This window comes from Echiichthys vipera (genome assembly GCF_963691815.1).
Source record: "Echiichthys vipera genome assembly, chromosome: 16".
In the NCBI taxonomy this organism is placed as follows: Eukaryota; Metazoa; Chordata; class Actinopteri; order Perciformes; family Trachinidae; genus Echiichthys; species Echiichthys vipera.
Window position 1 is genome coordinate 16,920,244 of NC_139841.1, and position 24,146 is coordinate 16,944,389.

Sequence of the window (24,146 nt, forward strand, 5' to 3'; positions counted from 1 at the left end):
GACTGAGGACTGGCGGTGGAGGAGGAAAAAAAAAATAGCTTCCGCAGTTCCGTCAGCTGGCGAGGTTGGATGTTTTGTAAGTGTACACTGTTGGCATGTTGAACGCTGGTTTCTGTCCGCAAGAGTAACAAGGTAACTCCGCCAGCGCTGCGCACACACAGGCCTTTGGTATAACAGGGGAGAGAGGAGCAACATGAGTCTGAACGAGCATTCACTGCAAGCACTGTCCTGGAGGAAGCTGTATCTGAGTCGAGCTAAACTGAAGGCTTCCAGTCGGACATCAGCTCTACTTTCTGGATTTGCTATGGTAACATATGTCTTCAAACCATCCTCTTTGCTCGTCTGTAGATGAAACAGTCACATTACACGTTATTACCACGTGTATAAAGTTGTTCTCTTCTTCCCAGGTGGCTATGGTAGAAGTGCAGCTGGATAACAGCTACCCTTACCCACCTGCTCTCCTTATTGCCTTCAGTGCCTGCACCACTGTGCTTGTGGCTGTTCACCTCTTCGCTCTGATGGTCAGCACCTGCATTTTGCCCAATATAGAGGCTGTCAGCAATGTCCACAACCTCAACTCTGTGAAGGAGTCTCCCCACGAGCGAATGCACCGGCACATTGAACTGGCATGGGCTTTTTCTACAGTTATCGGTACTTTACTCTTTCTAGCTGAGGTGGTTCTTCTCTGCTGGGTGAAGTTTTTGCCAGTTAAGTTCAACAAGTCCAGCAATAATACAGTTTCAGCTGGTGTGGCCGCTGCTATTACCTCCACTTCTATTATGGTCCCCTTTGGTTTAGTCTTCATAGTCTTTGCTGTGCATTTCTACCGCTCATTGGTCAGCCACAAGACTGACAGACAGTTTCAGGAGCTGGAGGAGCTCTCCAATCTCACCAGGCTACAAAACGAGCTGGACAACAGAGGGGAGTCTTCCATCTTGCAGTCTCCAAGCTCACATTTCCCATAGTGAAGTATGGCGGGTGTGCATGTGTGGTGGAACTGACTGCTTGGGATATCTCCAAGCCAGAAGCCACATTATTGGCTTCTAGTTCTTTTTTATTTTTTACAGGAGTGAAGACGTCTCACCTTTTTGTTGTGATATTTACTTTTGTGGAAAGAGTTGTATTTTTTAGAAAACATGTTTGATCAACTGTGAACTCACGAATCTGCTGCAATGCATGTGACTTGAAATTGGAAAGTCTTAATTGAAGTCTTTGATAGTTGCTTGATTTATCTCTTACATAAGGGCAGAGATATCTGACGTATAACGTGGAAACCTGTCTGTTGCCTGCTGCATTTACTTACCCATTTGTCAGTGAACACAGCATTTGTTAATATATATTAACTTGTGTTTTGTTAACCACAAGATTTGAACTCTTCCCTTCTTATTCACTGTGTACATGATTTATGGTAATGTCCACTGACTGTTTTTGTAATGATTGCTGTTTGTGTAGACTGACTACAGCTGCTAAAACTACAGTATTATTAGTACGGTATAATTGCTGACATCTGTAGCACAGGCTGTGCTGTTAAAATAAACTTTCTCTCTTTTTTAACCAAATTCTGGCTCTCCATTTTAAAAAATAATTTGGATGTGCATTTGTTGTCTATGTCATTTATTTGCAGTTATTGACAAAGGCTAATTCACACTGAGAAAACTTTGCAAATGCAACATTTTAAGATCATGAGTACATTCGACACGTATCTGTTTTTTAACTACCATCACCCTCATGCTGGATAACCAACTGAGCCTGCCCTAACTGTCATTTAGCCTCTTGACACTTGATATTTCTAAAGAAATCTCTGTGGAGTACATGTTAATATTAGACACCAGTGTTCTTCTGTGCTTCATTCTGTAAAGCCTGGGCACTCGTCTCACATATCCTGAATTAGCATGTAGCTTTTATCATCCACCCTTAAGAGTACCTGTGGAGTGCTTTTCAATCATGCTGATGTATATTCAAATTTAATTTAACTGGGGTTTTATTCTCATTAACTTAGAGGAAACGATCAATCTGAGTTATCAGTCTGTAGTGAAAGTAGAAGTAAAGAAGTGAAGGTTACTCAGATGTTGATTGTTGATGGGTGCAGATATTCCCTCATAATTAGAGGATGGGGTGTATTGTCAGAGTGCAGTGTACAGAAAATACAGTAATATCTGATTTAGCCCTTTAAGAAAAATAAGTCAAAGTGTCTTTTGGATATTCCAAGTACAGTATTGAATTGATCAGATTAACAGCTTTGATAGCCTTTGATTATAGGTGTACATGAATATCCACTTTGTCTAATGCAGTTAATTCAGCAATTAGGCTTATCATTAGGTATTTGTCTTTGAGTATGTTGTCTGATGAAGTTTCTGGAGCTCTAGCATTTAACTGATCTATTATTATTTATGATAATGTTTTAGCAGCGAGACTTTTAGTCATCACAGTTGCAGTGTTTAAACTGTGCCGGTAGTAAATTTGATTAACGTTCAGCACAATTGAAATTCAATAGATGTTTTTGGTTTGTGTCACAGATGAGGACAAACTACTTGGGCATAAATATTTTGACAAATTGTGAGGACTCTAAAATTGCCTGTAGGTGTGAATGGTTGTCTGTCTATGTTCGTTTCTATGTGCCTCGGATAGACTGGCGTCCTGTCCAGTGTGTACCCCGCCTCACGCCCGATGTCAGCTGGGATCGGCTCCAGCACACCCCGCGACCCCGACCCCAACCCCGGGATAAGCGGTTGAAGATGAATGAATGAAAACGTGCTGAATTATTTTTATTCTTTGTCTGTGAGTGTGTCGTGGAGTGGAAACTTGCTGTTGATCCTCTCACGGTAGGCTGACTGAGCTTCCCTTAAAACCAACTGCATATCCACCAGGTGTAGCTTGAAAAAAAGATGAGTTCATATTTTATTACACAATCATGCATTGGAAAAGTACTTTGTTCATAATTATTTGATTGCGTAACACGTGGTGACAGACTGTTTGTAAATGTTGCAAAAGTATCCACAGTGAAAATGTACCTGTGGAATTGGATACTTTGTTGGTTTTGGTGCTTCATTCCTCCCAAAATCAGACAGGGTCCCGCATTTTGCTACTCCATCTACCCAAAAGCCTTCATAAAGCTGGCCTTTGTCACAATAGTAGAACTTCCCATGACCGTTCTTCTTGCCATCTTGCCAGGTGCCTTCATACCAATTTCCATTAGCTTGGACACAAATTGGAAAGTTAAATTTAAAAAAAAAATCCATCATCTTGCCCCGTTATACTATGATCTATTTTTTTTTTTTTTTAATGAATGTAAGGGAAAATGCTCTTACCAAATCGGATGATGCCCTGTCCATGATTCTTATCCTTCATCCACTCTCCCTCATAGATATCTCCGCTCTCATGGTACATCCTTCCCCAGCCACCCCGCTGGTCCTCACTCCACTCCCCCTCATAAACTGCTGAGTTGTTGTAGAAGTACATCCCATACCCCTTAAAGAGATAGAAAATGATGCAAAATATATCACAGAGGGTACAAACGTGTGACAGTGTGGATGGATAACAGAATTTCCAATACTTACATGCTTCTTTCCATTTTTCCATCCACCACAGTACTTCCTGGCATATTCCTTTGGTTCTGAGAGCAGAACACTGTATGTACCATACCCGTCACGTTTTCCAAATTTCCACTCTCCGTAATGAATGGAACCAGACTTCTTCCAGACCTGGGTTCCCTTTCCTTGGAATAAACAATAATATGCAACATTTTAGCAATATCGTGGTGTAAACAAGTGTTCACGGATTTTTGGGTTTAGTGGAAGCTCACATCTAAAGGTGTCTCACCATGCTTCTTGTTGTCCTGCCACTCTCCAGTGTATTCATTTCCATTGGCCGAGAAAACTGTGCTCCTCAGTCCACATTTCTGTGACTTGATATCTAGCAACGTTGACAATGGCTGACTTTTTTTAGATGTTTTACAATATGGCATGGCTGGGCGTAGTATGATGAACACCCTATAACATAAATGGCATGTTATACCCATGAAGCTGTATGGGTTTGCCTATTTTAAGCATTTTCCCCCTATATTAACAATCTCAATACAGCAGGAGAAAATATGAACTGTCATTCTTTCAATGCAGGAGATCAAATGGATTGACAGTCAGCTAACATTAACAAGGTGGGAGAAATGTGTGCACGTGAGAACTCATGGTTTGAATAAAAACATCACATAACGATGCATACTATAATGTATGTGTAAAATACCATTAGAGCATGTTTATTTATTTTATTATGAAAGTGCTGATGTAAAAAAGCATGAAAAAAACAATAAAGTAGGATGCAAACCATAGTGCAAACTAGTGAACATGGGGCTACAGTTAATGTTAATTGTTTAAATTGGCACGTCAGCTAGATAGGTACGTTGGTTAACGTCATTACGTTGTTGTAAGCAAGCTAAGTTAGTAGTTCGTGTTAGCTTTTATATAACGTTAGTGTAACTTAACACTGGCCAAATTAGGAAGTAAAACACTCATTCAAAGCAAAATACATGTACCTTAGCGATGTGTCCAAGCGGATGACTTAATCCTTACTCAGTCCGCTGGTAAACTCAGTAACGCTAACTAACGTGGCTGAATAAATTAAGAAAGCATTTTACACAACTAACGTTGGCAGTATAAACTTCACTAGCCTGTGGCTGCAACCGTGAGAGAGCTGAGCATTCGCTGTATCCTAGCAACAGAATTCTGTGTTGTGTAGTTGGTGCGGTGGTAATTAATTAAAACTACCTCTTAAATTAGAGTAAATTGTGCCTGGGAGGCCCCAACTTATGCCTACGTCGTTTTTTATTTATTTTAATTTTTTTATCAATGTATTTAGTGTATTCAGGTTCCTCCACAACGGTTGTCCGACCGTGTTTTTAGAATGTGCGCATGCGCCCTGGAAACCAGTCAAAGTGGACAGTCAGCCTGGTGTGGTGTCCGAGCCTCCTTCCATTGGCCTTGTGTGAGGAGCGCTTCGGGGTGAAAGCTGGTGACGCCGTCCTCCTCGCGACATCAGCTACGGTAACACAATGTCCAAACCGAAGTTTCAGACGGAGTGGGAGGAAATTGACGAGGAATATCAACAATTACAGGTGACAGACAGCACTTTAAACAAGTACATAATGGATGGTAGACTGCTGGCTGGGATGGTAGTGAGCCGATGCTCTCGTGGCTATAACGTCACGTTAGTTTGAATGGCTCTTTCCTATTCGCCATTCATTCTCAGGTCAGCCGTGAACGCAGCTTTGAGCCAATAAATAACTGCTGTTGGTAGCGATATCTAACGGCTGGAAACTGTATGTTTGACTTTACTGTAACATCCTTCTTTTACAGCCGCTAACGTCAGTAGCAGGTTTCTTGTCTTGCTGCTATTGTGAAAGGCGGCTAATGAGCAGCTACAGTAACTTAGCTAACCACAGAGCGTGGTATTGTGCAGGTTGAATTATGTTAAATTAATGCTACTAAAGTTACTCAGGTGTCGTGAAGGCAACGCCGCGCTTGAGTAAATCATGCCGTGGCCATTGAATGCACCACCACTCATCATTACCATGCTAGCTCACGTTCGCTAGCTAGCTGACTTCAAACAACAGTATTATAAATCTATAATAGGAAATTATACAGCTCACTTTAAGGCATAATAATATAGCATCATGTGGTGTTGAGGCACGACCACCCATCCTGCCCATGCCAGTAGCCTACAAGGTAACTGACGTGGACCTCTGATGCCATCAACATTTAAAACCTGGTCTGTAACTAATTTGCAATATTTTACCAAGCGTCTATTGTCAGTAGCTTCCTTTTAATATTGTATATTTTACATCTGTGCATCAAGCCCCTACTCTAGGGTCTGTGGTTTTGAATAGACTTGGTCATGTGCACACTGTTGGCCTGTGGTAAACCTTAAGAATAACACACGCCTGCCAAGTACATGTTAACATTGCGAAAACTGGCGTGTGATATACAGTACATACATAGAAACCACAATGACCGTTTGCTCTGAAATGAGTCTATTTCTCTCGTTACATTCCCCAGTGTCTAGTTCTGCAGCCAGTATTTTATCAATTTCACCTTTTCAGATTTTGCAACCAGATAAAGTTCAGTTTTTACTGTCCAAGATGGTTTACATTGTGCACATTTGAACACTATCCACCAAGCAGGTCTATCAAAACACCTTTGTTTGGGGCTTTTATGTTGAAGTCTTTTAACAGAGATTGACCTTTTTTGGTCTTGTATGCAGTTCCACGCTATGTGACCCTGTAAGTGATACATGCGTGAATAAGGAAATATAAAAAGTGATGTCAACGCCTGTCGGGGATATTTGGGGAAGGATTAGCATGAGTCCCTAACCTCAGACTGGGGATTATCTCTGAGTCTCATAAACCAGTGCTGATGGGGAAAGTAGGGACAGTGCTGCTGAAAGCTATAGTCGGGTCCAACTGCATAAATGCATGATCACTGGAATATGTACAGTATTTCACCACATATCACACATAACAGACTGTTTGTGTTCTGACATAAGGGCCAAGCAGATGATGGTTTTTCCATCTCTGAAGATATAGACTCTGTTCAAGCTTTTCAGTGTTAATTGTTTAAGCTTGGCAAAGATTTGTGTGCGATTAAGATGCATTTTCACTCTTTCAAAGAAGTGTTTTCAGTGGAATATGACCAAATTAAATTGATGTTTATTTTGAGACATTTACGGCTGCAGAAAGGCACATTTATCCATATGTCCTATTGCCTATTACTGAAAGCCAGCAGACTTTTCTGTCCTTACAAATGTCCTCCGCTAATTTTGTCTGTTTGTTCGATAACTAGGAAACTCACAAAATTTACAGACAAAAACTGGAGGAGCTCACCAATCTTCAGACAACATGCAGCAGTGGCATCAGTAAACAGAGAAAATGCCTAAAAGACCTACGGCGCAGCTTGGCCAAGTAAGTATTCTTTGTTCAGCGTGCTTACACTACAGCCAGTAATCTTGTTTATCATACTTTTATGGATCATCTGCATGTATTTTGGTGAAAAACAATTCTCTCAGCAAAATAAGTGGCCTTCAAGTTTTAATTTAGTTATTTTGGTTGTGGACATTACTTTTTTTCATTTCTTTTTTTTTTGTAAATGTACACTCTCTAAGTGAAACACAAGGATAATGCGTGCTGGTTCATCGAGAGCTAAGATCTTCCTCCTCCTCCTCGTGTTAACTTTTCCACTCGTTGGTATTTTGTCTTTTCTCCACAGGTGTTCAAAAACATGTGACGAGAAAGAATTGACACTAATAACAGATATCAAAATGCAAATAAAAGAAAAAGAAAACGTCTTCTTTGATATGGAAGCATATTTGCCAAAGAAAAACGGGTCAGTGCTTTTTGCATGTCTACACGTCACTCATTTCAGACAGTGAATATTCTTCTTTATTCTTCTTTATTGAGAGTTCTTGTGTTTGTGTTTTCAGGTTGTACCTGAATTTGGTCCTGGGCAATGTGAACGTAACACTTCTCAGCAACCAGGCAAAGTATGTGAAGTATTCAGCCTTAAGGACAGTGGGAAAGGAGTGGTTTAGACTCTCAATGTGTGTTTTTATTTTATTTTTGACCTTTTTTATTTTTACCATTTTTTCACATAGATTTGCCTACAAAGATGAGTATGAGAAGTTCAAGCTTTATATGACAATAATCCTGATGTTTGGAGCAATAACCTGCCTCTTCTTCCTCAACTATCGGTGAGATACCCCCCCCCCCCCCCAATCATTATTCACTTATTAAATCTAAACAGTTGCTCACTATTTAAATGTCTCTGTTTTTTTCAGAGTCACTGATGAAATCTTCAACTTTTTGCTGGTGTGGTACTACTGCACATTGACCATAAGGGAAAGCATCCTCATGAGCAATGGCTCCAGGTGTGTAGTGACGTCCATCCAGGGGCACTGCCATCTGTTGAAACAGTAAAGTAAAACCTCAAGAGAGCACTTGTTTTAATTATTTCTTTTTTTCATTTAATTGATAATAGAAATTTTAATTTCTACATGACAGGAGTAGTATTTTGAATTACTGGGTTATACGGTTGTTAATTTCATCCTATTCTCTTCTTATGCTTCTCAGGATCAAAGGTTGGTGGGTGTCTCACCATTATGTATCCACCTTTCTGTCAGGTGTGATGCTCACCTGGTGAGTTTTTGTCTTCGATATCTTCACGTCACATTGTTTCAGCCATCACATTTGATGGGGATGTCACTATTCTCCAAATCTATCTAATTCTAAGGTCATGATTCGACTCAATTTTCAATTTAAACGTTGCTTTTTTCAGCATCCATGGCTATGCCATTGTTAGTCTAGGTTTATAAGTATCAACAGATCGTTGGTTTCATGCCTTGACAACTCACTTTTAAATCCTTTTTTTTTTTTAATGGTATCAAGTTTTATGTGACTGCCATGTTTTTATGGGAATGTACCACACTAAGACCATGTGGCCAGAGAAATGGCTGATCCTGCTTTTGATTTCAATAATTGAAATTGAATTGAAGCTTCTAGAGTTAGAATTGCAATTGTGACACCCCTAATATTTAGCCCTCTGTACAGGTTAGCGACTGCTAAGACAAAGTAGTTTTTGTTTAACCTTGTGTCTTTTCACAGGCCAGAGGGGCTCATGTATCAGATGTTCAGAAGCCAGTTTCTTGCTTTCTCCATCTATCAGAGTAAGAACTGAATCTGTTCACTAGACTTGGAACACATTTTGTGTGAGTTTTAGGTGTCATAATGTTCTTTGAGTCATTACCAAAAACATATAGTTCCTCTTTTTTGTTGTGAGTACTGTATAGCAAACGTTGCCTTTCACAGAATTTTTATTGACTTCGGTGAAGTGTAGCCACACTCTGGGACTTTTGGGGCACTCTACCATGTGCTATCAGTCAGTGTTGTATCATCAGTTGCAGACACCAGCTGTTGGAGATAAAGTTTTGTAAAAAAATTGTTGTTACAAGTGATACATAGTGTTTTTTGTTATTTAGCCGAATGGATATCTGAATGTGGGGCTGCAACGAATCATCATTTTCAGAATTGATTAATCTGCCAATAGTCTTGAGTCTTCAAATGCCCTGTTTTGTCTGACCCAACATACTAAAACCCAAATATATAGCATACAGTGATGAGCATCAAAGAAAAGCAGCAAATCCTCACATCGGAGAAACTGTAACCAGAGAAAATGTGGCATTTTTACTTAAAAAAAAACACAGACAAAACATTTAAACAATTGAAAAATAGTTGCTGAAGAACTTTCTGTCAATCAACTAATAAATGAATAAACGACGGATCGTTTCAGTTCTACATTAATTGATTAGACATGTTAGACTGTAGATACTTCACCACTAGCTGACAGACAATAGTTGCATTTATAACACAACAGTTCTTCTGTGAGCATTTCTTCTCACCAGAATACAGAAGTGAAGTATCATCACACACACTGGGGGTTTCAGTCACCACATGTGCATCACATGTAGACTCATGATGTGATAACTGATGTGACAAGGCTCTCTCTGGTTCTTGGTTAAGATTAGAAGTCAAATGTCTAAACTGACAGATCTTAATTAGAAAAACAAAAAAAGGTTCACCAACAAATGCAGCTTAAACTAACACAATGTGGCTCTACTTGTCGGGTTTTTTGAGGACATAATGACCCCATTTCAGTTCAAAGCTTCACATTACAGGCTTTTTTACTTTTTTTGTAGCTTTCTTTTTTTCATTGCATTTTATGAATTGATAAGCTGCTGCTAGTCCCGTAAAATAGTTTTACTTTCCAGTACTCCTATGAATTGAATTATCAGAACCTAATTGATTTGTTTGAGACCTTACAGTGTTGGCTGTGCTGTAATCATAGTCATATTAATCATGTAGTCATATTTTTCTCTGTCCTCTAGGCTTTGTTCAGTTCCTCCAGTATTACTACCAGAGTGGCTGCTTATACAGACTGCGAGCTTTGGGAGAGAGGAATCAGCTGGACCTCACAGTGGGTAAGTTGTACGCTATTTCGGGGGGGTCATTTAAATAGTTTGAACTCTTGAGCCATCTGCAACACCATGTCTGGAAAAAAAATGGGGTAAAGTTGAGAGATGGAGACAGTGGTTCACATCAGTGTGCTGCAGATCTCAAAGTAATTTGAGTACCTCACTAAATTTGCTTGTCAAATCATCTGTAATTGACAACTGTGTACCAACACAGAGAAACCATTTGTGTAGTATTCTGTGTCATGTTGTCCCAAGTCACTGTTACTCTTGTGTGTCTCCGCAGAGGGATTTCAGTCCTGGATGTGGAGAGGCCTCACTTTTCTTTTACCATTCCTCTTTTTTGGCCATGTAAGTCCACTGCTTTATCGCACGCATTCATTGTTTGATCTGCATTAAGTGCATAAACAGATGTTAAGAGCGTATCGAGCATCAGTTGAGGAGAAAATGTGGATCAAAGCGAAATGTGCTCATGCAGCCAGAGTGTGCAGCAACATTATGAAAGATAATGTTTCCTCTTCCTTTGCAGTTTTGGCAGCTCTACAACTCAGTGACTCTGTTTCGCTTAGGAGGACATGAGGACTGTAAGGAGTGGCAGGTAAGGATCCCCCGAGCAGATCCATTGCTTAAATGCCTAGAGGCAAGTCGAGACAGAGAGGAATTTGTTTGGTTAAAAGGAAAAGGTTCGACAGGCTTCTCTTTTAAATCATCTTTGCACTTTGCCTGTCTGTATCTAAGCAGTGCCCATTTGAGGCCATATTCAGAGTTGATATGTTTTAGGCCCTGAAGTTAAATCAATAGCATAGACATATGAAAATGGATGTAGCCTCTACGTCGAGGTCCGTTCATTCAACTTGATCCAATCCTACTCGCCTATGGGAGATGCCATCATGTCAGACTTTGACTCCACCTCATACGTCCTTCTGGCAGACGTATACCTCAGAGGAGAAGTGAGGGCCAGCGGCTTGCTGTCACTTAAGAGGCCGCGTGCCTAATTCATAAACTTTAACCTCTAATAAAATAAAAACCAGCCTAGAACAAAAAAATTCACCCCCCTCAGTGTTGTCATGGAGATATGACCTAAACATACACACTAGAATGTTTTTTGTACCAGGCCTAAAACAGGTTTAATTATGCTGTTAAACTGGCCTATTTAACATGGGGGTCAATGAGAAACTGCTCTATTATGAAACCTGTCCCTAATAGAAACTCCACAAACTGCAATTTTTGGCACTTCCTTATTGGATCAACCAGGAAATCGCTGTGGTTGGGGCTTGGTCAATAGATTAACTTTTTTGCTCAACAGCCACTGTGGCTACGGGTTTTCCAAAGTTGGTAGCCATTAAGCATTTTGATTGCTCCTTTTTTGAAAGCATGCAACCGATTAAGACATTAAAAAAAAATACAGAAAATCAGCCCTTTTATAAGCCAGACCCGGCCATTGTAGGGTGTTTGTTCAAATTGGCAACAAATCGGCTGTGTCAATTGACCGTTTAATCCTGTGTAGTGTGTCATAGTAGACGACAACTGACGGTGTAACTGGGATACCTATCGACATCCCGAAAGAGAGACTAGCATGTTAGATTTTTAATTATTTTGCCTTCCATGTGTCCCCTCACGACCGGGACTTTGAACAATAGGTTCACTGTAAAAATGGCGAGGTGGAAGAGAAATGATGTGCAAAATAAAGATGTTGTCAGTGCTGCAGGTGTGACCATGAACCAGAAGAAAAGTCAGTCATTGTGTTTCTTTTTTTGTAGGCTTTTCTTAACACAACACAGACAGAAACATCCACACAGCTATTGTTTGTTTATGTTCTTGTTCCTGGAAGTCCTAGCACCTCCTTTCCAATGACATTGCGTATGCCATGAAAGACAGCGAGGTCTGACTGGTCATGGACCAACGTGTAGTCTGTCATGTCTCTTGACCAAGTGAGAGCAAGATGTTATGACTCTATAATCACCTAATCTGACAGTGACTACTGTAAAAGATAAAATATTGTGTAATCTAAACCCGTTTCCCATTTCCAGATCCAGTTATAAACATTTTTCTTTTAAACATGCATGTCATGACTTGTCTCATTCTTTTTTTCTTTAGGTATTTATGCTGGCACTGACATTTCTCGTCCTATTCCTGGGAAACTTTCTCACTACGGTAAAAGTCGTCCACCAAAAGGTTCAGAAAAACCAGGAAAATGTGCAAAAAAATGACTGAGACAAAAACTCTGATTCTTACGAACGGCCAGTAATTTTGAGAGCAACACGCACAGTCGCTTGATAGTCTGACCACAGTACGATCAGGCCAGGAGAAGAGGAAGCTGAAACCACTGTTTTTCTCAGGCTTTGACGGCAGCAGCGTCCAGCCAAAAGTATCAGACCGACAGGCTTCTGCTCTAATGACTCGTTGTCGTCAATGTTACTGCACAGTCGGACACAACACAAAGTGGTAGACGAACAGTTTCTTGCTTTGTCCTGTACATAAAAAGTGAGCAGTAAGAATGTTTTTTTTATTTGGGTGTTTGTGTCAGCAGCGCATGATTCTCGTCAGAAAGCCTTTTTTGTTTAAATCATATGCAAAAGAGGGCAGGTAGCATTGATCAACAGAACAGATTAGAGTTTGCCTTTGAAGACCTTGTCGTCTGTCACGTACTTCATACTTCTGTGAAGTAGCACTGGTCAAACTGTCTCTGGCTTGAACAAAATTGGATGTGTTCAACTTGGCACTGCGCTTCTTGAATTAGCTAACTTTTTATGTGTAGTTCTGAACTCCCTGTTGTGCTATTTTATTGCTAGCCAGTATTTTTTACTAGACTTAGTAGGTTGGCAAAAAAAAATCCTCTGGTGTCTTTTTTCCCTGTTTTTTGTTGTTTTTCCTAGTTCCTCGGAAGAGTAAGGACTACAAGGGAATGCAACACTGTTTGTCCCCTCAGGCAGTGGTTATAAAAGCCATATATTTTTTTTTTACTATTATCTAATGCTAAACTTGGTTAGGTCATATGAACACAGAACATGCAAACTTCTATTGTCTCTACAAAAAAAACACCGTTGTTTGCAGTAAAGCGGGTTTTCGTATGAACTCCTCTCCAGTGCTTACACTTTTATGTTCTCAATGTCATAATGCTAACAAATTGTAATACAGGTTTATCATGTTTCACTAATTCTTCCTAGCATATTAAACATGTTATCATAAAGCCATGCGCAGATATTTAGCATCACTGTGCAGAAACAAACAACATGCTGGTTGTCCCCATCTTATGTGATGTTGCAGAAATAATGTATATGAACAAATGCTGCTATTGGTACTGGTACTGTAAGACTAAGATACAGAATGATGAATTAAATAAAAATGTGCTGGATTATTGTTTTTCTAATTCCAAACAACATAAATAAAATATTTGTATGAATTAATGTATGGCCAAACCTGGAGCTTTTGCTCTAGTTCACTAGCGTTGTCTGGTTCCTGTTTCATGCTTATTTAAAATTATAGGGTCTTGTTTGTTTTTTCAGCAAAGTTGGGTCTCTAAAGCCTTATTCTCCCTCCAGTCTTTTTATTTTGAAAAATCCAAAGACGGTGGCGTATTTATGTTATTCCCCAGAAAGCAATCGAGCTAAGGAGAATCACAATATTTATGAATCTCATTTTGAGGGAAAACCGAAGCATATTGAGTTACAGGCCACAATGTTACACACAATGTTACATTGGACGCGAGAGCTGCCAGAATGCACAAAACAACTTGTTTTCCTCATTTTTACGATGTAGCTAATGTTATACCATGTTCATTTCAAAGACTGTAACTGGTGCCTGAGTATGATCAGTGACCAGAGACAGTTGACAATATCTCAATCTGTGTCCATTGTTGTAAAAAAAGATAATTAATGATTAAACATCTAATAAAAAGTGTTTCTATTCTGTGTTTCTTATACAATGGGTCAGGAAGTCTTTACAGTGTGTCTTCGATTTACTGTGTGGGAATTGTTCAGCCGTTGCACACATTCAGTTTTTCCAACACTAGTGGGCGCCCTTGGTAAAGATAAGCGCCTTCAGGTTGACGGCCCCCAATCACATTCTAGTTCAGAGTTTTGTTTTACTGAATATCAACGGTCCCTGTTAGGTGTTGATCAAGTTTTTCTTTTCTCAAAGCTGTTAAAGCTTCCGGACCATAATATATTCAATTTCAACAACTTCTCTGGTACAAAAACCTCTGGAAGTACAACAAAAACATTCTTATTACTCCAATAGTTATACATTTCAATAAAATACAGGACATGGTACAAAGCTTTTTATCAGAAAAACATACTAAAAACGACTCATAGAAAAAAAATCATTGACAGAAGGCTTTTCAAGTCACACACTGCTCTTGCAAAATTGTCTTTCCTGTTGCGTCAGTCTCTTTTCTTGTGACGGTAAAGGGCAGATCATTTAATGGAAACCAACTTTCAGGGACTGATGAGGGCTTTCTGAGCCAGTGATCTTAGAGCTGTTTCCACGTCTGTCTAAGACACTGAGCATCTTTGGTCTCTGTTTTTCCATCCACTCTCAATTTTTTTTATGAATGAGTGGTTTTCTAAAAAAACAAAACATTGGAGTCTTTTCACTTCACAAAACAACACATTTCTTCTTCCTCTTGTAGTTCCTTTGTTTTCGATTGAAGGCCAAAGTTATTTTGGTGGCCTCCCTGAAAATGTCTTCCACATTCTCCTGATACTTTGCCGAACACTCGAGGTAGAGCTCTGCATTCATCTGCCGCCGGGTCTCCTCACCCTACATCCCAAAACAACCCAACACCAATAATTAGACCGTAGAAGGTGATACATATAATACATTTAGAAGAGACTGGTTATTGCATTCAAACTGTAGAAGACAGGGGTGGTTTGGATTTTTTTTGAACGGGGGTTGCATGAGGTAGTCTACTTATCCATAGTCGGTATATAAAAGTAGATGGGGTTGGCTCGCCCCCCGTTTGGAGAAGTTTAAGTTTACACAGGGGGAACTGAAGCTGACACCTATGCTCTCATCATCAGTTCCTTACCCTTTAAAACACCAGAGTCTCACAAACTAACAGACTGAGGCAGTGTTAGACCAGCAACTTCCATGTTGTGCAAGGAAAAATGACTGTTTTGTCAATGAAGTTTGATGGTTTTAATGTGAGCATGGGTAGCAGCTTAAGTTTTCCCCTCACGTAAAACTCAACAAGGTAATGCTGTGAAAATACTCTAAATATAGCGTACACTTAACTGATTTGCATTTATTTTAGGTGGTTAAAATACGTTTAGCTGCTGTCTCCATCCACAGCAGTACATTTCTTGGCTCCCGTGCCTGTCAGCTACTATAGGTCATACTCTGACTATGGATTAGTGTACTCAACTATCCCTTTAAGTGTTGCTGTAGGCTCTGGTTGGGCTGTTTCCTCTTTAATGTTGTAGTTAATATAATAGTTATAATAGATCACCAAGTCTGTACACTCCTTCCTGCCTTACCTGTGTGTACGTGATGGGATCCTGATTCATGGCCTTGAGCTTCCTTGCGCACTCTTTATCCTTCCGGAGGTCAGTCTTGCAACCAATCAGGATAACTGGGGTGTCCCGACAGAAGTGCTTTACCTCTGGGTGCCACTGGGTAAACAAAATAAGAATTTAAGGACCTAAAGCGTTGTATGTCTTTTTTTTCTTAACATAGGACTGTGGGCTTCGGTATTACACTCTAATTTTCAGCATTCAGGAGAGAGAAAAGTCCTGGCACAACAGTGGGGGTCAATGTCCACATGCACGCTCAAGAGTTAATCATAACCGAAAGAATGCAGCCAACTCGAAACAAACCGGACTCTAACAATCATTTACAAAGTGCAAACGTGAAACTGTAACCTGGCATGTCGTTTGTGTACCGTAGAAAAGATTACCTTTATCAGGACATTCTCAAAGCTGTTGGGGTTGGTCACATCGAAGCAGACTAATATCAGGTTGGCTTCTTGGTACGAAAGCGGCCGTAATCTGTCATAGTCATCCTGTCCTAAAAGGAAGAAAGCACACAATACACGTTAGCTGACAAATGGTAAGTGTTCACACGACTGTAAATAACATTTTTGCACTAAACAAAAAAGTGGTCTATGTCAGATGCAACAGCCTGAACACAGAGATATGATGTGTGTTATACAGTTAAAGGGGAGATGTTTAAAACCACATCCTGCCTTCAGCTTCCTATTATGCTGATGTTGGGCACCCTGCTGCAGCTACACAAAAGATAAGCTGCCAACACAGTCTGTCATGGGTTTTTCCTGAAAATGAAATGACTATAAATACTTTATCGTCGTTCTTCACATAAGAACTTCATGTTTAATGTCCCACAGAAATATAGCAGTTAAACTACTAACACTGTCACCAAATCAGTGCCTCAATTTTGGCCCCACTTATACAAAATGGTAGTTTTTGATACCCTTATGTAACAAAAGTAAACACAATTTTATTTGGAAACCATTTTTTTAAATTAAAAACACAAACGTCGGTGTAAGAACTCTACCTAAGTCATAGCAAATGTCAACAAATTCAGAATTAAACTTTGCCGACACCGTGTTATCTTAAACTTTTCATCATGACCCTTTTTGATTTTGGTTTATTGTAATAAAAAACAAAAACAGTATTAAATATTTGTCTGACTATTGTTGGTCAATGGCTTTAATTATACAGTTTTTTGGCAATTTTTTTTTTAAACTGTTTAAATGTTTGTGCACATTCGGCAAATTAATAAGGAGGAATTTACTTGATTTAGATTTTTTGTTTTTCACTTATTCTCGAGGTTAAAACAGCCTCTCGCATAGATTTGCCTCTGATTCCATAAAAGCATTTTAGTAGTTACTAATATGCAAACTGTTGTTCAGTTCCTGAAAGAGGATGTTTAACGACGCTCTGACGTAAACCTCAACCTTTACCACTTCCTCTGCTGTCAGTTTCAGAACATCAAGATGAAGACTGAACACACAGTTGGAGGATGTTTGAACTTATTAAATATTTTAAATATCTTAAAAGATATAACACGGTTTCCCTGGGTCAGTATGTGCTTTTTTATCTGTATAATGTTTCTACTGTATTCCATCCAGTGGTCTCTCCACATAATGTGAAACGTAGTGACAGTAAAACATGAATGAAGGATGTTCAACATGGAGGTGATTTTGATCAAGAGTCTTACCAGCTGTGTCATACAGGTTGAGCTTTATCTCTTTTCCTCCCAGACAGACAGTGGTGGTGTATTTTTCAAACACTGACGGTGCATATTTCTGTTTTTGACACACAAGAGAAAGATTTGATGATACAGCTATACGTACATATTATTTCATCATTTCTGCTCATTTACAAGTTCTAACATTGTATTTGTGATCCCTATATTGTTAGGAATTGCAGCTCACTCTTAAAGCTCCATTTGGATTGAGGAAAGGATTGTGATAGGTTCAAACAGTCTCAGTGATGGTAAGAAAAACATCTTTACTAATAAATTAATATATCAAGAGATGAGATACGTGACATGGAAGCTCTTCTTACCTCTGGGAAATCACCTTTAGCGTAAACCATCAGAAGGGATGTTTTTCCGCAGCCTCCATCTCCCACTATCACAATTTTGAGTTCCTCTCCCTTCTTCTTTGTGGTACCATTCGCAGTCCCAGCAGCACAGTTTTGTGTCATTTCGTCTCCAAACAATCAAACTGGTGCCAGGCAGGATGGGGCTGAAGATACTCCCTCCAGATTTAAGTTAAATACATTTCAAAGCCTGATGAATCTATATTTGGTCAGGCTGAGATGATGCACAGGCAGTGTCAAGAGAGAGGAACAGACAAGCCTCATGTTTTACCGGGTAGCTCGCTCGGTTCACCACTTCCTGTTCCTGTCACATTGGAGCTGTTTCCAATTGACCCCCCTACACTCCTCTTCTGTCTTATTATCAGTCTGCTCGCTGAAAGCATCTCTGGGTAAGAAGAGTGTGTTGCACATGTGGAGCAGTCGAGTCTGGCTGCTCCTACATACTTCCTCTACAACATGCCTACTTCATTTTCTGGGTGGGCACTCAATCTGAAGCACTGCCTCCATCGACAGAAGTGAGATAACACAGAAAATATTCAGCTCCAAGTGCTGAAGTTAGTTCAGCAGCACTGTATTAACACTGGGATGTCATCTGTGAAGTCATGAATGTGTGCCCTTGATATGTGCTGGTGACAGTGAATGAGTTGTGTTCCCTTGTTCCTCCATTACAGCTTTATACTTACAGGTAAAAGATCAGCCCCTCTTCTTCTTACATGAAAACACAAATTATAACATAGCGAGTAAAAACCTGCTGCCTTACGTCTCTCTGATGCTTCAAATATTTGTGTGTATGCATTTTATGTTGTGTCGTCCAGCTTTTTCATTGCCAGGCGTGTCATATTGAATCAATATGGATTTTTTTTTTTTCAAAGTCAAATTCAAGCACTTTTCAAGCATTTCCAGTACAACTGTGGTAAATTACATATAGTATATACATCATTTTGGTTATTAAATAATTTATATATGCTATATAATACAATTCTTGACCTTTACTTCAACCTTCAGCGACCGGTCTGTTAAATCTAATCATGCAATATGTAAAACACACATTATTTGACAATGTTAGTTCCTGTATTTCCCTTTTAATGCCATTTTAAATCCCCAGGGGCATTTGGGAGAAATCTGTCATTCATACTTCTTTGTTGGGTCTGTATGGCTGAATACATCAGTGACATCACAGATTGGGGCGTCAGGAAAAACTATTCTCTCTCTTCCCAGGGTGCAATGTACGGACATTTTTATCCAGTATCAAACTAAATAAAAGTGATTGATATGGAGATAACATCCTGAGGTACAGTATGTGAAAACATGTACATGCTGTTTGGGAGGCTGTGGGTGTGTGAGGCTTAATGGTATGTGGAATACCTTAGTGTTTAAATTATGGTTGAGGCAGATCATGTGGTGTAGAATGATCAAAAGCAACTAAACATAGACTGTATAGTCGGCCCAGTCGCCTTTTGACTATCAAATAGATGATTGAGAATGTTCATGGACAGGTTATATATGCATTCAAATATTTTTACATTGGAAATTGGAAATGTAGCCAAGTCGAAGATTGCTAATAATTACAGAAATCCGTTACAGTGGGTGTCAGGATTGAGCAGATCAATGAGTCTACATATTCAGAATACACTAAATTGTTCTTTTTGAGATTACTCTTGATTCAGTCTCTGGTCTGGAACATTTTCTCTCACAAAAAAGGCAAACAGACCCAAACTGAGGTAAGCTGCTGTTCAGTCAAATTTCAAGGTTAAATATCGGTGGTCACGGGTGGGAAAATATGCAGTTAGCGGGGAGGAGTGGTGAAAAATTGAGAAAGCTGTCCCTTTAAGAGGATGAGCTGACACTGCCCTCACTTTACCTATTTTTGTTCTTAAAAAACATGTTATCTTTAAAGTAGTTTTGCCAGAATACACACATTAACAAAAATGAATTTTCACCAATAAAAACAAAACTGCAAATGTCACCCTGCAGCATAAATTATGTTCAATTTAGGTAACAATGTCTAACATGTACTAGAGAAGGTACTATATTGTGTATAGTTATTGTAAGATAGGCCTGAAATCATTTAAAAAGATTAATATTCCAATATAAGTCTACTAAAAAGGATCAACATGCTTCTTCTTACACAACAATAAAACATAAAAATGAGAGTATAGGTAATATTATATTTATTTAACATTGAGAAACACAGGCAGGTAATAATATTGCTACGTAAGAGACTAAATTACAAACCATACTGTGGAATTTACACTACATGCAAATATTTAAAAGGTTAGAAAGAAGAAAAGCCAATGTTTTAAATAATATACAGTACCATTAAAACTCCTTGAAAACACGAGCATACCCCTAGATAATAAAAGAAACACACACAAAGCACGGATGAAACCTGATTTGATTCAGTGAACAATCCATCAGAATAAGGGCTGAGAATACAAAGAAAGAAAGGGCAGTTTGCCTGCCTGGTTGTTCTTACTCCACGGAAATAGCCATAAAACCGTTCTCATGTGCCCCATATGCTTCTACAATACACTATGGTGTAGTTAAAGCTATGAAAAACCGCCTTTATAAGAAGAAGAAAAAAGAAGAGTGCTTGTTTGACTTACAAGGTGAACCTGGTTGCCTATCATATGAATAACGTTGCCTATAAAGGATATTAAATTGTCCTGTAGGTGTACAAAATATCCATACGTGTACAGCCCCATTTTTCATCAATTAATAAACCAAGAACAGTGGTCAAAAATAGTTTTTTCGCCGTGCAGAGAGACAGCTGTCCTGCAGAAGAGAGGCCAATCCTCTGTGTGTGTGGAATATTCCAGTCTGTCGGCGGCGCGCTAAGCTGAATGGCGCAACCCACCAAGGAGGGTTAGGTTTTTTTTAAACAAAGGCCTATAAATAACCTCATTGGCGGATTTGAACGCAAAATGTTCACCTTTGTCACACACACGAAGCGTTCTTCACAGTGTTGTCCAAATTGCACTGTTGGGGGGGGTGGTGTGGGGGAGTCTAGAAAGCAGCAGGGTTGGGCTGCAGGGAGGAATGCTGTCTGCAGCCTCGTGACCTGCAAATGGAGGAACGCGCGCACTTGGCTGGTCCGACTGAATAACAAGAAAAACAGGCCTCTGACACACACCGACCGCGGTTGAGTGCGCTTTTACGCACGCTCACACATTAAAAAGGGCGTGCGTAAAAGGCACCATACATATCGGCCCGTCTGAATACCGAATTAAGACCCCCCTCCATGTTTCCTCTGTTTTCAGTTCCTTTATCGAACTAAAGTTAGAATCACATCTTGTTAGTCTGCATTGTAGCACTTAAAATCACTCGATGCTGGTGATCCGCCGGTCTTTGTCTCGAGTCGGTGTGCGCGCGCGGAAGCCCCAAAGCACCCCCCATACCAGTGCTATTTTCCACCCAGATACGAAAACAACATGAGCTGCTGCAGAGGATTCCTGATGACCTTATATGGCAGTGTGGGGGTTGCAACAACACGCTCCAGCTCTCATGGCAACAGTCCAGAGCGCACGGATTACTGCCGTTGCCATGGGGCGAGTCAGCCCCAGCAACCCGACAGCCCTGAACACGCCACAGTATTAACGACTGTTTTTTTCTTCTTCTATTTTACTTCATGATAAATGTAGACCCGTTCGAGTAAAACCACCAGACTCCCATGTTATATCACCGATAAACGTCCGTGGAAAGTCTCTCTCTCTCTCTCTCTCTCTCTGTCTCTCTCTCTCACCGAGTGGACGAGCCTCTCCCAGTTATGGCGCAGCAGCATTTTACAGCACAGTGCGCGTCTTTGTCTGTAAAGAAGCCATTTTGAGACAAGAGAACAGCAGCAGAGAAACCATTGAACAAGGGTAGCCTCACATATCACCAAATTGTCTCTTTGGAGAAAGGGAAGAAGTGCAATTTACAAGATTTTTTCCCCCAATAAGACTCCTCTGGTCGTTTTAAGACTTGGATTACATGGTTTTGAATACTAACTGTAAGTTTACTATATATCAAACGTAAAAAAACATTTGGGTTACAGTGACATTTCTTTTTTTTTTTAACAAAGTCAATATGCTGATAACGTTTTAACCACAATTCTTGTTATTGTTGTCTGTCCTCTATTAGAACACTTTGGCTACATTTTAGACATAAACTGGTAAATGAACGTGAAATAGCTCAAAATCCATTACCTTTCAAAAAAAAAAATCCTTGTGGGTTTATATGATGTAGCTCAGTTAAGAAATGTCGAAATGGAAAGAGGGTTATAGCCTACTTGACTGCAATCCTGTCTTCAAGGAGAGAGAGAGAGGAGATGGTTTGCATATTGCCCACACAGATGATGCTTGAAGATGCATATTCGCTGGCTGAGAGGCAATGCCACTGATCAAAAAAAGTTTTCAAAAAGAGCTCTCTATCTTTTCGTGCTAATGGATTCCTTCCTTTTCAGGAGACGCTATCCCAACCCCTTATTAATGCCATTATTAAAGGATCCGAAGATGGAGCTGAAAACATTCCTCCTGCCCCTGCGTTTAGGCCTGTTAACTGCATTTCACCAAAGTGCTGAGGTAAATATTTTCACCATAAGAGTTTCCCTCCATCTGTTTCCTCTTAGATTTGACAGTATTATTTTTTTAACCGCTGTGAAAAAAGGGCTACCTGGCTGGACTTCCTAGGACATTTAAAAATACCCTTGAAGTAAGGTCAAGCGGACGAATAGACGCATTTGGTTCTTGAATGGCAAATGGACAGCAAACCTAATCGTGCTTGAAGTTGTCTCCACAGTTGTAACTTGGGTACAACACACACAAGCCACCAGGGTGTAAAGCGTTGCTGTTGTGAGAGGAAAGTGTTTAAAGGCATTAATCAAAGTAAATGGGTTATCAATCAACAGTCAAAAATTGCAGGTAGCACTATAGACTATTTTTTTTGCAAAAGGTCATTAGTTATCCATGGCCTGCTTTATTCCATTTGAGGACCATATAACCTAGACTGCAGGTTCTGTGTATATATATAAATATATTAATATATGTGCCAGCATGCCAGTGAACATATTGAATAAAGTTGTATATTATTACAGAAGCCAACATTTTTTTATGTGATCAAATTAATGATAGCTCAATAGATAACTTGACAGAAAACACATAATAAAACTGCATGCCTTACATTTTTACATTTCTAAATCAACAAAACTGTTAAATTATTATAAGAGTTGAACTTACTCAATTGCTACTCAAATATCCTACAAGGCCATAAGTGCAATGCCAACAATCAGCCATTACACACATGGTCCCTTTAACTGGGTTTCTCTCTCTCTTCTACTTTAACATCTCCAAAATAATACAGCTGTTTATTTACAACATTTTGTTTTCTTTTCACTTAAGAAATATAAATACTATTGTATGGGTGTGCCATGACCTAGTTAAGACAAAGATGGATTCCAGGCAGAGGAAAAAAGGCTCAAGATGTCACAGGGTATTACATCCAGTACATTCTCTTCCTTCTTCTCAATCCTTTAAAAGGAGGAATCATAGTTTTATCATAGTCCGTGAGAGATGAGGAAATCAAGTGTAAGATCCCTTTTTGGAACAAAGGAAACCCATATAGGCCATTGAGTCCTGTTTTTAGGAAAATGGCTGCCGTGAGCGCTCGGCCCCCTCTCTCTGCTCTCTGTTGAAGGACTCCTGAGCCGTGCCTCTAATAGCAGACAGCTTCTCCGCTGCTGCGCTCTGATTGGCCCGCCGAGCTGCCGCTGTTAACCAGCCAATTGCCCGAGCACTGCAAAAAACACCAGGCAATGTCAAACAAAATCCACTTTGGTCCACAATATAGTTCACAAATATATATGTAAAAAAAATATATAAATACATACTAAGGGTTTAAAGCCTCCACGGTGAGTTTAATACTCGTAAAAAAGCGAGAAACAACAGAACCGTTTGGCACTAGTTTGTTGGTCTAACTGAAAACCTAGTAAACCGCCGCATTCCGACGGTTAGAAACGTTAGCCCGACTGTTACATTACATTTTTTGTTACCAACCGCATACTTATCTTACTCTTTTGCTAGTTATTTCACATTAGCAACCAACAACTAACTCCGAAACAGTTCTCATTTGTTTATTTTTGTTTCAAACATACCCCGACATGTTTGAATGTGTGAATAATCTCACGTCTGATTTTTATTAGCCTTTTTTTAGTGTCAGTTAAGAAGATATCACCCCCGTGTGTGTCTACCTTGTGTTTTTGGATTCGGGTAAATGCAGTCGGCAGATTCCACACACATGATTAAAGGTTTAAGCGACACACAGCTGTTGCTAGGCAATATAATAACCACGTATGCAAACGAACGTGACTACCGGAGTCGTGTTTTTAGAATCATAACTATTTATTTAAAAATAAACAAGGCGATAACATTCATTACAATGACCCGGTGGAAAATAGAAAATACATTTGTCGCGAAAGTGCGGGCTGGGCAAAACCCTAGCGGTGTATTGTGGGAGAGACAAGCTCCACAGACCTTAGAGGCACACGATATGTGTTGGCTCTCGCCGAAAAGGAGGCAGTATTCTTCAAGCTAAAAT

At 39.7% G+C, this 24,146-nt stretch overlaps 4 protein-coding genes across 4 annotated transcripts; 2 read left to right on the forward strand and 2 right to left on the reverse strand.

The window, feature by feature from the left end:
* Nucleotides 1–141: 141 nt before the first annotated feature.
* Nucleotides 142–1,418, forward strand: orai1b (ORAI calcium release-activated calcium modulator 1b). The gene is made up of 2 exons (XM_083930386.1): nt 142–307; nt 408–1,418. The coding sequence occupies exons 1-2, from the start codon at nt 194–196 to the stop codon at nt 963–965; spliced, it is 672 nt and encodes a 223-aa protein (XP_083786512.1). The 5' UTR covers nt 142–193; the 3' UTR covers nt 966–1,418.
* A 1,347-nt stretch (nt 1,419–2,765) lies between these two features.
* morn3 (MORN repeat containing 3) lies at nt 2,766–3,964 on the reverse strand (the record flags this gene model as incomplete). The annotated part of the gene is made up of 5 exons (XM_083930135.1): nt 2,766–2,873; nt 3,012–3,196; nt 3,309–3,468; nt 3,558–3,715; nt 3,820–3,964. 5 exons carry the CDS (start codon nt 3,962–3,964, stop codon nt 2,766–2,768), a joined length of 756 nt encoding a protein of 251 aa, XP_083786261.1.
* A 1,019-nt stretch (nt 3,965–4,983) lies between these two features.
* tmem120b (transmembrane protein 120B) lies at nt 4,984–13,674 on the forward strand. Its single transcript, XM_083930379.1, has 12 exons — nt 4,984–5,107; nt 6,831–6,949; nt 7,254–7,370; nt 7,468–7,527; nt 7,639–7,734; nt 7,822–7,911; nt 8,114–8,179; nt 8,645–8,706; nt 9,925–10,017; nt 10,295–10,359; nt 10,538–10,606; nt 12,106–13,674. The coding sequence occupies exons 1-12, from the start codon at nt 5,045–5,047 to the stop codon at nt 12,220–12,222; spliced, it is 1,017 nt and encodes a 338-aa protein (XP_083786505.1). The 5' UTR covers nt 4,984–5,044; the 3' UTR covers nt 12,223–13,674.
* Nucleotides 13,675–14,273: 599 nt separating this feature from the next.
* Nucleotides 14,274–17,984, reverse strand: rhof (ras homolog family member F). Its single transcript, XM_083929518.1, has 5 exons — nt 17,538–17,984; nt 17,188–17,275; nt 15,905–16,014; nt 15,486–15,620; nt 14,274–14,769 (listed from the first exon to the last, which is right to left on the reverse strand). The coding sequence occupies exons 1-5, from the start codon at nt 17,676–17,678 to the stop codon at nt 14,605–14,607; spliced, it is 639 nt and encodes a 212-aa protein (XP_083785644.1). The 5' UTR covers nt 17,679–17,984; the 3' UTR covers nt 14,274–14,604.
* Between the last annotated feature and the right edge of the window lie 6,162 nt (nt 17,985–24,146).